Source organism: Diadema antillarum, unplaced genomic scaffold (genome assembly GCF_040938485.1).
Source record: "Diadema antillarum isolate AM-2024a unplaced genomic scaffold, OU_Dant_1.0 seq00000462_RagTag, whole genome shotgun sequence".
Lineage (NCBI taxonomy): Eukaryota > Metazoa > Echinodermata > Echinoidea > Diadematoida > Diadematidae > Diadema > Diadema antillarum.
Genome location: NW_027271433.1, coordinates 1095065 through 1110650, shown reverse-complemented (window position 1 = coordinate 1110650; position 15586 = coordinate 1095065). Strand labels below are relative to the sequence as shown.

Sequence of the window (15586 nt, the reverse complement as noted above, 5' to 3'; positions counted from 1 at the left end):
ATCAACTGTAAAAGGGCTTCAAGCACAGATACAAATATGATTCCAGGGGTGCAGCGGATTCATACCATAGTAAGCATCACACCGTATGTCCTAAAAGCAAGAAGATTTTCCTGCCTTTGCCCTGAATGTCTTTCAGGTGAGACTGGCCTAACAAGAGCATTGTTGATCCCTGGACGCAAAAGATGGGTTTCGAAGAAAGCAGCAAATGGATCGTTCTATTCATGGATCCCAGAATCTACAGATGACCCCTGATAAATCTTTCAGAGTTAATATACAGGAGATTGATGCGACCCATGCTGATCCACCTTCTGTTCAGGTATCTGAGGATGTCTCAGAAGAACTTTTATTCATGCAGGCAAGAAGCAATGTCATCAATGATGCTTTCCAATTTGATTTACATGGCTGCTACATTGGACAATCCTTCCTTGCTGATGCTAGAGAAAAATATGGCTGCAAATGATCCTCTCACTGGTTATAGAGCAGAGATCAACAGGAACCCAGAAGTATCTCCAGCAGTATCTCCAGTGCAGGCTGTGCCAAAACATATCACTTCAGTTGAATCCTTGTTTGTTCAGGTCTTAGACTTCCGATGCCCATGACAAATGTCCTACTAGGATTCAGGTTGATGTGACTGTCAGAGGAGATGTTGTCCAGGTTTCAACAAGACCACTACATGCATATGATTTCTCAGTCAGGAACTGCTGTGAAGATTTCATGAAAGTCCAAATTTCAGTTGGAAAGGGTGCAAAGAGCATACGCCCCGCAGAATATAGTGCTACTGAAGTCTTCAACGTCATTGGAGAAGCAAGTTATTGGACACAGTGTATAAAGCAGCTCTGTGATTAATCCAGAATTATTGTTTGGTTTATAAGTGAAACACTCCACTTCCTCTTCACTCACATTGTACACTCTTAACATTGTGAAATTGTGTAAGGCTTCACAAGTAAGAGGACAAGTTTGAGTTTCTTTAAACTATACTATGTACTTCAAGTATGAGTGTAACTTTCTTTTTATTCATATTTTTTATTCATTAATCTTTTTACTGTAAATCTTTCATATTTTTTATGTTAATATACATATGATTTTCATTTGTGAGAGCTTCATTATAAAGTTAACTTGATTGTAATTGAGAGTTTTGTCCTTTTTCTTGAATGTGTACTGAGTGAGTTGCCGCCCCCCTTTTTTGTTTGTATTATCCTATTGCTTAGTTTTATGGCAATATCAATACAACAAAATGTTCTACAGTATTTGAATGTGGGTGATATGTACATGCCTTTGGAAAGATTGTCTGTCTGTAGTGCTTCCTGCTTTTGCCCTGAATGTCTTTCAGGTGAGACCTGCCAAACGAGAGCAGTGTCAATCCCTGGTACAAAAGATGGGTTTCGAAGAAAGCAGCAATGGATCCTTCTATTTATGGATCCCAGAGTGTACCGATGACCCCATATCAATCTTTGAGAATTAATATACAGGAGATTGATGCGACCCATGCTGATCCACCTTCTGTTCAGGTATCTGAGGATGTCTCAGAAGAACTTTCATTCATGCAGGCAAGAAGCAATGTCATCAATGATGGCTTCCAATTTGATTTACATGGCTGCTACATTGGACAATCCTTCCTTGCTGATGCAAGAGAAAAATATGGCTGCAAATGATCCTCTCACTGGTTATAGAGCAGAGATCAACAGGAACCCAGAAGTATCTCCAGCAGTATCTCCAGTGCAGGCTGTGCCAAAACATATCACTTCAGTTGAATCCTTATTTGTTCAGGTCTTACACTTCCGATGCCCATGACAAAACTATGTCCTACTTGGATTCAGGTTGATGTGACTGTCAGAGGATATGTTGTCCAGGTTTCAACAAGACCACTACATACATCTGATTCCTCAGTCACGAACCGCTGCGAAGATTTTTCCGAATTTCAGTTGGAAAGGGTGCAAAGAGCATACGCCCTGAAGAATATAGTGCCATTGACGTCACTGACTTTATTGGAGAAGCAAGTTATTGGACACAGCGTATAAAGCAGCTCTGTGATAAATACAGAATGAGTGTTTGGTTTATAAGTGAAACACTCCACTTCATCTTAAAACTCACATACAGCTGTATAGGGATCTACCTAAAATAAGCCAGAAGATTTAAGATAAGGAGGCTTCGCTTTGCCGGCCACTGCTTCAGGAGCAATGAGTGTGTTTCTAAACTGATACACTGGATGCCCAAGCATGGGAGCAGGAAACCAGGCAGACCAGTGATCAACTTTGTTGACATGCTTAAGAGAGACACTGGTCTAGACACCAACGAGATAAAAACTGCAATGCTGGACAGACAAACTTGGAGTGCCATTGTGGATCGAGAACACCACTGGAATTATGCAAGCAAGCACATTGTACACTCTTTATATTGTGAAAATGGGTAAGACTTCACATGAGTAAATGGACAAGTTTGAGTTTCTTGGTATATATTTCAAGTATGAATTTAACTTTCTTTTTATTCATATTTTATTTGTAAGTCTTTTTATCTGTAAATCTTTCACATTTTTTTTATGTTAACATATATGATTTTCATTTATGAAAATTCATTATAAAGTTAATTTGATTGCAATAGAGAGCTATTGACTTGTTTTCTTTTGTCCTTTTTCTTGAATGTGTACTGAGTGAGTTGCCCCCCCCCCCTCCCCCTTCCCGTTCTATAGCCTGTATTATCCTATTGCTTAGTTTTAAGGCAATATCAAAACAGCAAAATGTTCTACAGTATTTGAATGTGGGTTATATCATACCTCTGGAAAGATCTTTTGTCTGTAGCACTTAGTACATGAGAATATTTGAAACTTCAAAATTTCACTTTGAAAATTATGGACTCAATATGCATATTTTTTTAATCTTCTTCTAGACACACTAAATGATGCTTTAATCATACAGTGTAGCTAGTACATGGAGGAAGCAAGGCCAAGTGACCCATTAAAGAAGACATCTCCAGAGAGTCGATCAAAAACATTCTTTGTCGAATATCTGATCCTATTCTCTTGAAGCAACAAAGTAGCACGAGAGAGGATTTTTTTCCTTTCTGTTGTAAACAGATCTGCCAACAATGTACTGGCTATACTTGAGTTGAGACTACAGTGTATCATTTTGTATTACTTTAAAGCCAGAAATGTTCGTATGCATTTTAATTTTACAAATTTCACGCAAGCCAAGATTTGTGGCACTAATATGAACACGAAATTTCTTGGAGACACTGTATGCATTGACAGCCAGTGGCAAATCAAAAAAACATTTCAAGCCGCAAGGTCGTTGGCTCTAACACTCATACCTCTGTAACTATTCCATTTAATTTCTGTATCGATGCCCTTAGAAACATCAGTTTCAAGTGCCATAAGTGTTGTTTATTATCATTATTATTATTTTTAGTATGTGTCCCTGTACTAGTTATTACGTTATACATACTTTTTCAACAAAAAGAGTTACTGTAGTTGTATGCCTATCTACTTTCCGCATTAACTTCAGAATTACATTTTATTACAATGTAACAATGTTTCTCCAAGTGTTAGCATTATTTTATTTAAATTACAGGGACTCATCACTCTGATGAAAATGCATGTACAATTTATGCTCAAGAGCTTGGGCACTGCCAGAAAACTCCAAATATGAATTTACCACCTGTAAGAGAATTCTGTAATTTGAGAACAGAAAATACTGCCAGAGTGCATGCAACGAACTCACATTTATAAGCATCTCTTTCCTGTGTACTGAATGGACAAGCACACAAGAAAAGGCTGATTTGATCTCTAATTTACAAATCACCTCATGGGTCGTAAAGTAATGTGTATATTTGGAGGTATCTAAAAGTACCTAAATATTTCGCCTGTGTTATTCTTTGGGTGTTGGTTCCCTATTTCAAGTATTATTTCCTTCCTCAATGAATGTAAAAACTGTACACTTTTTATCAATGAATGTAAATTGAAATGAATGAATTTCACTGTTGCATTGTTATTACATGATACAATTGTAGTTCCTTTTTGATTGTAAATACAATGAAGTTGATATATTCACTGCTTCATGTTACTACTATGGCTGATTTAAAGTAAGGCGAAAGAAGAATGAACAACGCAAATTTTAACTCTTGTTCACAGAGCCTGTATGCTAATTGGGTTTGGGATGTGATCACTGAGATTTCAGTTTGGGCACTCTAAAACATATCCATATTGGTAAAGATATCCTCTTTAGTTGGAAATTTGGACAGGCAAATACAATCCATGTGATCTATGAATTACAAGGTGTAATGGACAGAAAATGATTACTGCTGACCCAAATGACAACAACAAAATGCTTTTTCCACATATTTTGACATTCCAGCCTTTTGTACTGGAGATTATGCCAATAAAATACTCAATATACTTGAAGAATGCAATATCCTCAAATCCCTCAAATGGGGTACAGTGTACTCTTATTAAGAATACTGAAATTTCATTATAAAGAACTTTAAAATGTTTCCCATGCCTTGGATTTCCTCTGCACTTTTTTTTTATGCAACCCTGATCCTAGTAATGAAAAAATGTAGAAATTTCATAGGTCCATGTTTTATTTTTTGTTTCTTATTTTTCTATCTAAGTTTTAAACAGGAAATTCACTATATTTTATACTTTCGAAATTAAAAAGCTTTGTGAAGTTCATGTAACTGTCCTACATGTGTGTAACATAATATGTTCACATACAATACAATGATACATGTCCGATTATGTACTTTGGAATTTCAACAAACTCTATGTCAGTGCAGGTTTGGCCTTTCCTCACCATACACACATAGAACAGTTTGCCTGATTATGGAAGAAATTAGAACAAATACATTTCATTTTTTCTTATAATGCACAAATGAAAATGGCATTAATGATGAATACACAATTCAAAATGATATAAATCATGTTTTCTTACATTTTTTCTTGACCATAATGTATCAGTAAAATAGTTTTTGTCATATTATCACAAATATTTGTATTCTTTGTATGAGGAATCTTATAATTTTGTTATTTTGGTTTTGCATTGTCTTTATGTTTTTATGTTTTCTAGGTTTGTTTTTTTTTGTATGTGTAATAGCACTAGTGTACTCAGCACCTGTATGAAGTGCCATCTATGTAATTGTAGATCCTTATCATTATTCATTATTATCATTATTATTTTAACATTTCTGTCCTACTCCACATACTTGTCCCATAGTTATCAAATACATGTCCCACTTAGATGCCCCCTTAAGCTCTGTAATTATTTGATTAAAAAGTCATCTTTTCCTACTCAAAAACAAATGTATTAGGCAACCAAACTCTGAAATATGGTTATTCTGAAGAGAATTTAAATTTTGCACATTTTTCAAACCAAAACTACCTATTTAACACTGAAATGCCCAAATATTCTTGTTTATTGCAGTAACATTATTTCAGACTCATTCATTTACATTTATAGTCAGAGATGTATTATCATGCCAAGTCTTCAGCTCAAATGTTTTATCATGTTAATAGTTGTAAATATGTTCATGTTTCATGTATTTTCAAACTATAAGTATTCATTGTATTGTATTCATTACCTTTATAGAACCTTTGTATTAGACAGGTATCAGACTTGATTAGCATTCATGCATGTGTCTTTTATTATGTGCTACGCCACGTAAACATATCAAAAACTTCAACTTCAAACTAACTTTAAACATGGAAGACATGCATACGAGATACAAATGTTGTAAGAAATTTATTCAGCTAACAGATCTACACGATTCTTTTTTTTTTTGTCAGTAACATTCAATAGTTCTCTACATTTTACGTATGAACAAAAGTGTGTGGCAATTACAACCTAGAATATGCACGCATTGCACAATTTCCACTTTTCAAGTTTCATGGATTAAAATTTTGGTATAAGAAAGAGATAAGGTGAACTTACATCAACTTAGGATGAAAATATGACTTTTTTTGTATTTTAGATTATAGATGATTCATAACCTATATTATTTATTGCAAAAATGATAAGATAAGAGATAGGTAAAAGGCATATCCATTCTGCCACCATTGCTAGGAATAGGCATCCTGATGATAGCTATTACAGTTGTCACCACTTCATGGGAGAGGTGTCCTACAATACTATGTACGTGTGCCAGTTGTTGGAATTTTGTATGTGACAGGCTGTGGTTTCACTGCAGATTCAAATGTGGAAAGAGGCATGTGTGGGATGTATACCAAACAAAGAAGCTATCATCACCAGAAAAAAAAAAGCCACTTTGCCTTTGACACTATCAATGCAGAGAAAGAGGGAGCACATTTTTTTTTTTTTTTTTTTTTTTTTTTTGGGGGGGGGGGAGCTGGTCAAGGGTCAATTACGGATCACCTCACATTACCATGCATCACCCACTTCCCGATGTGTTTCAACACAGGAAAATTTGAGGACAGAGGTGTCACTGTGCCTTGCCACACATCCCCTTGTTTCACCTCACATCACCTCAAAACCTTCAAAACATTGAAAGATGTTCTTCAATATACATCATATACCTCATAATTAAGATTCTTCTCACTGATTGGTCAAAAGTATACTATGTGACATGGTGCAGTTCTGTCTATTAAACTGCTTCAGGGTTTTGACTTTCCATCACCTGACGTAAGGCCACATGATAGAAACCCCCAAACCCTATGATAAACTATATAAACCTTCTATTACTTTGGCACACATGGAAATGTACACATAGATTTTTTTTGTGTGCGGTCTTTGCACCCTACACAATTAAATTTGCTTTCAATTTATGTTCACGACTAGAACGCTATATGGTTTACGTTACACGCATCGTACAACGCATGCACTTCACACTGCGCACAGGAACGTTTAAACATGGCATGGCCAGTGCTCCTCCATGTTTCGAGGTTTTGAACTCAGAACCAGAGGATTTGGAGCCGTGTGAGTTTTAGTGTAGTCTACTACAGTACGAAAACGATACAAGCAACTCACTGTGGCCTGTTTAGGTCTTGGCCTAGGCCTACTTAGTACTTGATTAGCCCTAGATCTAGACAAAGCTAGTTACTTGTCAGACCTAGTCTAAATTGATGAGGTATATAAAACAAATATAAATGCCTCGGGGTGATAGAATGGCTGGTATGAAAAGTGCTTTGGGAATGATAATTTCCATCACTATCTTCATGAGCATTCAGTATTTGTATAATCATGAACTTGCCAGTGGTGAAAATCAGGACAGTGTCATCCCAGAGCCCAGTCTCTTTCAAGGTGTCCACTACCTTCCCAACTGCCTCGTCCATTGTGGCCACCATTCCTGCATAGGTTGCCCGCAGGGTGTTGTTGAAGTGAGCGTATGGCTTCATGTACTTCTCTGGTACTTGAAGAGGGCCGTGCACAGATTGCAGGGGAAGGTACAGAAAGAGAGGCTGAAGAAAGAAGAAAGATGACAGATGTGAATGGTGACATGTGTGTCCTAGTCTGGCTGACAGCACTGATCATTATACAGTACAAGATGACAATTTTGGACTAAAAAGTAATAACAATACTGTAAAACATGATATATTCGCGGCATTAAATTTTCGAGAATTGGAGCTGACAGCCCTTTTCGTGGCATGAAATTTTCGCGAATTGCCACTGGTGTTCAATGCATGTAGTGTAGACAAAAACTTTCGCGTGCATTTTAATTTCGCAAATTTTGGCGCTCGCGAAATTCGCGAAATTAAAATGCATGCGAAAATTTCTCGTTTTACAGTATTCATTTTGTACAGGAAATCTGTATCAAAGTTCCTCTTCCTTCATGTATTGACAGTGTAGAGTTTCAAAGTTTCATATTACAGCAGAACATCATTATGACAAGGACCTACAAACTGCGACAATTACCTTGCTATATCAGGGCCTCTCACTATATCAGGGGACAAAAAAGGAAATAGAAAGATTGGGACTTGCACATCACTTTGTTATAGGAGGGTTTTATCAAATCTAAACTCTTTGTGTCAGTTCAATTTTGGCCCTACTCTTTCATTCAATTCAAGCACCGTATGGTGCTTCTGGTGTGTACAGCATAGTGGGGATTTTCACTTTTCTATTTTACCTTTCCCATGGACAATTTACCCAGAAATCATCTTTGGTTTTTTGCCCAAAACATTGAATGATTATCATAACAATTATAATGATAACAACAACAAATGATGTACAATGTATAGCAGTACTGGAATGATTTTTCCAGGGAGGTGCTAGAGAAGGAGAGACAACTAACTGCTCTCCTTTGAAGTCATGCGCGGCACCGCCGAGAAGTTATGCGTTCAACTACAGGTGTTACCCATGTGCTTTGACAAAAGATAGCATCAATAATCGTGACTAGCGCTCTCACATCTAGAAATACTTGCCCCTACTGGAATTCGCTCTCTCTTTCAATGTGATGGCAACAATGAATTTGTGTACCTTGAATTGGAGCAGTGAATCAAAATGCAGTGTAAAACTGACAATTTTAACAGCAAATAGTTTAAAAGCACGCTGGAACACGCTTTAGCGGAGTACTTTATTTGAAAGATCAAAATATACTAGATTAAATGATAGAAAACTAACATGCGGAAATGTGCGCATTATAGAAAAATATTAGGTTTTTAAGAGGGCCTAACATTCATTTCATTTCGATTTGCGCATTACGAAGAAACTAGAAATACATGTTTATTATATTGAACTCTTTCCTAAACTATTCTAAATCAATTCGAGTATTTCATTTAAAATTTTAGGTTGAAATAAAGCTTGTAATTCAACGAAAGGTGAAATGCGCTCTTCGTCTCTGAACTTCGTCTTCCAACTAGAGCGGTGCAGAGCATGACTTCAAAGCGTAGTGGAATGCTAGACATCCCATTGTAACTCCTTGTACCCAAACATGTGTTTGCATGAATTACGAAGAGCTGCCACTCCATCTCTGTAACACCTTCCTGATTTTTCTATCAGTTATTCACTAAACATTGTAAACAAAACTAAAATGTTTCATGCACAGCACAGATGAAAAAGGCATTTGCAATTACACTTGATATGTCAAACCAAATGTTTTCCGTAAACATCAAGACAAAACATATACAGTCAAACCTGCCGTAGCAGCCACCTCTCTATAGCGACCACTGAAAAAATTTGCTAAAGAGAAAAGCTGTGTCAAAGACCCTGTGTATAGCGGCCATCTGTCTAACGCAGCCAGTGGCCACAAATTTTGTTTACCCCAGTAGATTTTTACCTGTCTATAGCGGCCACAGACCTGAAGGAGCCGTAGCCGAGCCGATAATTCAGCGTGTTTTTCTACTTTGTAGCCGCTCCAGTAATTCATGGGCAACATTCACTGATCACCACCGCTGCATCATATCACTCGTTAAGTCAACAATGCACTTTACACTTTCTTCATGACTGTACACATGCTACGGTGCAACAATTTGATAAACAGCGGCATTGTTCAATGCATGAAACACACGTGCATATGTAAACACATAGGCCCACATGTACATGAAAGAGTACTTACAGATATACAATGATACATGTACATGATTGTAGGCAATGCACACTAAAGCTGGATAACCTGTCTATAGTGGCCAACTGTCTATAACAGCCATTCTTTTCATCTCCCTTAAGTTGCCACTATAGACAGGTTTGACAGTACATAATCACATTAAACTGTGATCCTCTGTGAATTACTGCATACGCCAAATATTTCTTGAAGTTATTATTTTCGCAAATTTTGCGAGTCAGGTGCTATTCATGAAATTAAAGACACAGGAAAATATTGACTCTAATCAAGCTATGAGAATGTGACATGTACGCGTACATACATTTCTCCATTCGGTACAGGACTCCACGATTGCAAATTTAACAACTCACGAAATCATCGGGAAGTTCTGATTCGCGAAAATTTAGGCTCCCTAAATATATGGCGTATACAGTATGTACATTGCTTATACTGAACAAAGGAAAAAATTGGTTAGAACAGCTGCAGCTTTAGTCCTTGAACTTGCATTGAATGGTTATGAACTATTGTTGATTTAAAGAGAACTGTCATTAAAATGAAGGGAGCTCTCCCTCATACTTACAAGTACTCCAAAGTCAAGCACTGACATTTGAATTAAAATTGAAAATGGGGTCACTGCATTTCCAGACTACAAATGCCCTTTTTTCTGTTCTTGTATTTACAATGTACTTCCAGCATACACTCACACAATAATAAGGGATCACAGTTATCTGTATTTAAACATCAAAACAACCCAACAGTCAACCTTGCTAAAGTCACCTTGCATACATGTAAGTTGTAAAAATTGCCTCAATCAAAGGTCTTTTCAAGCCCTCTTCTCTTTATATTCTGATTTTAATCAATTACATGTCAATTTTTTTTCTATGTCGAAGCTATTTCTTTAGTTCAAATAGATTCAACTTAGACAAGGTTGGCTGTACTATTTAAAGTCATGAATATCTTTCCTCTCATAAGCTTGTAGCATGCTATAGTTGGAATCCAGCTGCCATGCATTAGTTATTGCTGCTTGTACATTGCACAAATCCTGAGCAAGCTTTCAGGTTGTTAGGAGCAGCTTTGTGACAGTACATGTATATAAAAAGTATGTATAGAATTTGAAGATATGTCAGGAAAATGGTCTATTCCTGACCTTGTCATGCAGGAGTAGCAAGTTCAAAGCAGTTCGCAGTGAGCTTGTGTGCACATGAGTACACAGATGACCCACTTATTTTCTCAGTTGATCTGGGCACTTCAGTTGTGTAATAGAAAGTAACATACCGATAACCTTACCCGACATTAACAGTTCATGGAATTCATCAATCATGTTCAAACAAAGGATGAACTTGCTAGGCCAGGTGACCAAAATGGTCTGTCAAGACACACTTGGGGAAGTACTACATTTTTTTTCCACTGAATGTATTAAGTTTTTTTTTTTTTTTTCTATTGATATTGCTAAATACTGCTGTCAGGTGGATGTGCTGGCAAGCACCATTTGTAAGGATACCTGAATAATAACATCACAGATGCCTATCTCTGGCTGCGTTTATCAACTCCTTTTCTCGGCAGAAACAGGTAATCCAAACAGCTCTCAAGGAATTTTTACGAGTTGATAAACGCAAAGCTGTTTTGAAAGCCCTTTAGGAAAGCCTTTTATGAAAGGGTGCGTTTATCAACTCTCCTTTCTCGGCAGAAACAGGTTATCCAAACAGCTTTCCAGGAATTTTCACGAGTTGATAAACGCAAAGCAGTTTTGAAAGCCCTTTAAGGAAAGCCTTTTCGAAAGCCCAAAATTTGTGACGATCCAAACAGGTTTCCTAAACAGGTTATCAGAAACCTGTTTGTAAAAGCCTTTCGAAGTTGATAAACGCAAAGCTGTTTTGAAAGCCCTTTAGGTCGCCCTACTGCGGTTACGCAACCATGCGTTTCCGGTTTCTGAAAAGACACGCGCCACGTAAAGTGCACACGAGTACGTGTACACAGGTGTATACAGCTGTGTGTAATGCACGCATATGCTTGGAACAAGGAGGTGTTTCTTTCACCAACAAGGTTTGAGAAATAGAGTAACAACAGTCTCATTCCCTTTGATCCCATGTCTCATGCCGCCACTCAGAAATATTTGAAGTATGTGCTAAACTGGAGCTGCCTCACAGATAGGCCAGACAATTGATTCATGTGGCATGGTATCATGACAGGTCACTCTCAAAGGAAGATAATTATGTCTTTATGATAGTGATTGCTTTTCGCCGTCCCTTCTTAGAAAACAAGCGGCACATTAATAGTACAGGCAGTCAGGGCTTTAGGGCTCTCGAAAGGGCTATGGAAAGGGCTATGGAAAGGGCTATCGAAAGCCGTTTAAACAGGGGAAAGTTGATAAACGCAGCCGACGAAAACAAGCGGCACATTAATAGTACAGGCAGTCAGGGCTTTAGGGCTCTCGAAAGGGCTATGGAAAGGGCTATGGAAAGGGCTATGGAAAGCCGTTTAAACAGGGGAAAGTTGATAAACGCAGCCGACGAAAACAAGCGGCACATTAATAGTACAGGGAGTGGACAGGGCTTTCGAAAGGGCTATCGAAAGGGCTTTCGAAAGTCGTTTAAACAGGGGAAGTTGATAAACACAGCCTCTGTTTGATTAAACACCCAACATGCTGTGTAGTTACAAATGACCTTTTTCTGCTCATGTGCAAACTGGACCCAAAACGGGCTTATTGGTGGTGGCCTACAATTGATTCTTACCTGACTTGCATTGTGCTGCTGTATGACTTTCTGAGCTCGCTCTGTGAAGACGAACTGTGAGTAGTTTCCAGTATATTCCCATGCAACCCGGTTGTTATCCCAGAAGTCAATACCCAGCCAGTGGTTGCCTTCGTGGAAGCTCGGGAAAGGTCCACCACGGAAGTGGGTCCAGTAGTCCTGCATACCACTCATGTAACCTGAGATTCAGAGGAGAAATATATTCCACAGAGAAAGGAGTTTGGCAACAGGTAAGCACATTTAATTCTTCCTTTAAGACTGCCTAAATGTCAATATATCAGAATTCTATAACACAGCTTCGCTCCCAAATGAGCACCTCAGGAATGGCTACTTCTCACACAGCAATATAACAACATCATGTTCGGTAACATACTCATGTGTAAAAGGTTACAAGCTCATGATCTTACATGGTCATTTTTTTTTTTTCCCCCACTAACTTCTTCTCCTCTTTCATTACTGCTTATTTTTAAAGTGTATAATTGTACCTTAAAATTTCTGACATTAATTGTAGTTTATTGTATTGGTTATGTCTCTGCAAAATCTGAGTGTGAGGTTGCTCCTGGACAGAGATTTCAAATCACACATGGGACCTCCATTTTATGTCCTATTTGAGGGACAGAGTGTGTTGCCTCTGACTAGAGGTGACAGTACAACTACAAACGAGTATCGAACCAGGGTCATGATCATGAGGTAGATATACTACTGACTGACCTAACTCACCACCCTTTTGAGAATTTTCTTTAATGTTGGTAATGGAAAACATTTTACTTTTCTATTGTTGTTCTGCAAGAATTGAATGAACATGAAATATTCTTACCAAAAGCTGAATCAAAGCCTCTCTGAAGGGGCATGCACTCATTCTTGTAGAAGCCCAGATGCCACTTGCCCACCAGGTGAGTGGCATAGCCACTCTCTTTGAGTTTCTGGGGGAGGGTAACCTCACTCAGTGGTAGGCAGTTTGGCTGTGGGGCAATGATCACAAAATGCTGCAGACCAGTGTGGATCTATGAAACAGGGTAGAATGATAAATGGCCATTATCACACAGCAATAAATAAAAATAATAATAATAAATAAATCTGGCATTTTATAGAACAATTTCTTCTTTTGACATTTCAGTGATCAACAAGAACTTGCAACACAACTTTGTCAAATACCATTCGAAACACCTGCCAGCACCATCACTTCATTATTTTTATTTCGCAGTGACAGTGAGGGGCTAAGACAATGCAATCTTTAAAAGGATGGTAGAGTATTGGTTGAGGTGAGGATTCAGCTTTCAACTTCTTTTAGGTATATTATGTTAAAGGACATACAATTCTAACAGGAATTCAAAGTTAAGTTCATGAAAATCAATGTTGGAATGGCTGATAAATGTGGGACCCACCTTTCATTACGAATGCTTTGTTTTACTTTGGTTTTGGATATCTCAGTGAGATATACAAAAATTAGGTAAAACAAAGCATGAGATATCAAAATACAAAGTAAAACAAAGCGTGAGATATCCAAAAAACAAAGTAAAAAAAGCGTTCCTAATGAAAGGTGGGTCCCATATTTTACATGTACATGTAGCATCGCTTTGTTTGGGATATCTCAAGCATTTAAAAATCAATTTTCATAAAATAAACTTCTAATTCCTCTTGGAATCATATGCTCTTTCATATCTTATAAAAGACTTCTCATCATCATCTCTTTTTTTTTTTTTTTTTTTTTTTTATCTTCAAAAAACGTTGGAAAGCTGAAGCACCATTTCAACCAACACTGTACCATCCCGGTGCAAAATGTCCCACTTCTTCTCCTTCCTTTTCATTTCTTTTCGGTAATATCACCCACAGACACAGCTTAGATCTTGTCGCAGGATGAATATGGTCACTTGGTCATGCATATAGACGACATTTCTATCCAATAATCTCTTTGGATTAATTCATCTGCCTGGATGCTTCATGGACACTGAAAGGGTAAACATTCCATGAAAGAAATCATTGTAAACACTGTAAGTACTAGCATCTAGATTCTGATTGTGTTGGGACGCACATCAAGGATAGTGGGCATTCTGTTTTTTTAGTGCTGTTTAACATCTTTTGTGAAAAATGCAGGGATGGTAGGGTATAGGCGAGGTGGGGCGAAACTGCTGGTCTAAAAAAAAATGACTTTAGATCAACATGTATGGATTTTGTATAGTTACCTGGTACCGTCCAGTCATAAGCTGGCTCCTGCTTGGTGAACAGATTGGCTGGACATAGTAATTCTCCAGCTTGACCCCTTGGCTCGCAAGCTTGTCCAAGACAGGAGTCTGGATGGTCGAATTGTGGTAGCCGATGTCAAACCAGCCATAGTCATCAGCCACTACAAATACAATGTGGGGTGGCTTGGACTCCACAGCTTGAAAGTTTGATAAGCAAGTGCAAAGAAACACAAGGCTAGCAAGTCTCATGAGAGAGCAGAAAGAAGATGATCCAAGCAGTTTGGTCATGTTCAAGTTCATCTGCAAGAAGAAAAATTCACACAATACTCTAATTCATCCTCGTCCATACACAATGCTTTGCATGTATGGAAGATCAAATCCTGGAGACTTGGAATTATTCTAAGATACACAAGTATCAACACTGGTATACACCCAGGTAATCGCAGTAATACTGGCACAATCTTGATACATATTTCCGTCTGTTTGCCATTGAAGGAAAATTACCAATAGTAAAATGTAATGCTGAATTCTCTTCTACCATATGGACTGGACATTTGTTTTTAAAAACTTGTTTGTAGCAAAAAAAGCTGCTGAAAACTGCTTATCCAATAGTGGCGAGCCAATGGAGTCAAATGGAGTCAAAAGGGGCCTGAGCTTTCAAACCTCAAGAGCAGAATCTTTGTCAGAGGTAAAATGCCTCTGACAAAGATTTTGCTGGGACCGAAAGCTCAGGCCCCTTTTGACTCCTAAAAACTTCTTTATCATTTTAATAAAAACTTTGATAATAAGGGTGATTAATATAATCTAGTACATGTACTTGTTTCATAGCACTGTGGGCATGTCGTAGAGAACCATAGGTCTATAAAGCCAAACTAGCATGTTGGTTTTGTGGATGGAAAAAAGGGTGGATCACTGTAAAGTTGTTCCTCTATAGTATTCACTGCATACAAGTTACAATATTTCTGTGGATGCAGCAGTGCATCAATTAGTCCAAAATTTGATATTTAACTGCAGGCTACTGTAATAATTTTGCATTGTAATATTATATTTCATATTATCATTATTCAGTTGGCATCAAATGTTTATCAAATGATACCCTATTCTGCATAAACTTGGCTTGAGTTTATAAATTTGCAGTTTCATACAGAAAGGTCTCTAGATCAACTTCGACTT

At 37.6% G+C, this 15586-nt stretch overlaps 1 protein-coding gene across 1 annotated transcript in view; it reads right to left on the bottom strand.

Annotated features, from left to right (window-relative positions):
* LOC139733178 (arylsulfatase B-like) overlaps positions 1 to 15040 on the bottom strand; it is a 74298-nt gene extending 59258 nt beyond the window's left edge. Inside the window, exons 1-4 of the mRNA XM_071644021.1 lie at positions 14414 to 15040; positions 13048 to 13234; positions 12213 to 12409; positions 7195 to 7402 (exon numbers count right to left, since the gene is read on the bottom strand). Coding sequence (XP_071500122.1) covers positions 7195 to 7402; positions 12213 to 12409; positions 13048 to 13234; positions 14414 to 14713 — 892 coding nt within the window. The 5' untranslated portion in view covers positions 14714 to 15040. The remainder of the gene's footprint in view (positions 1 to 7194; positions 7403 to 12212; positions 12410 to 13047; positions 13235 to 14413) is intronic.
* Between the last annotated feature and the right edge of the window lie 546 nt (positions 15041 to 15586).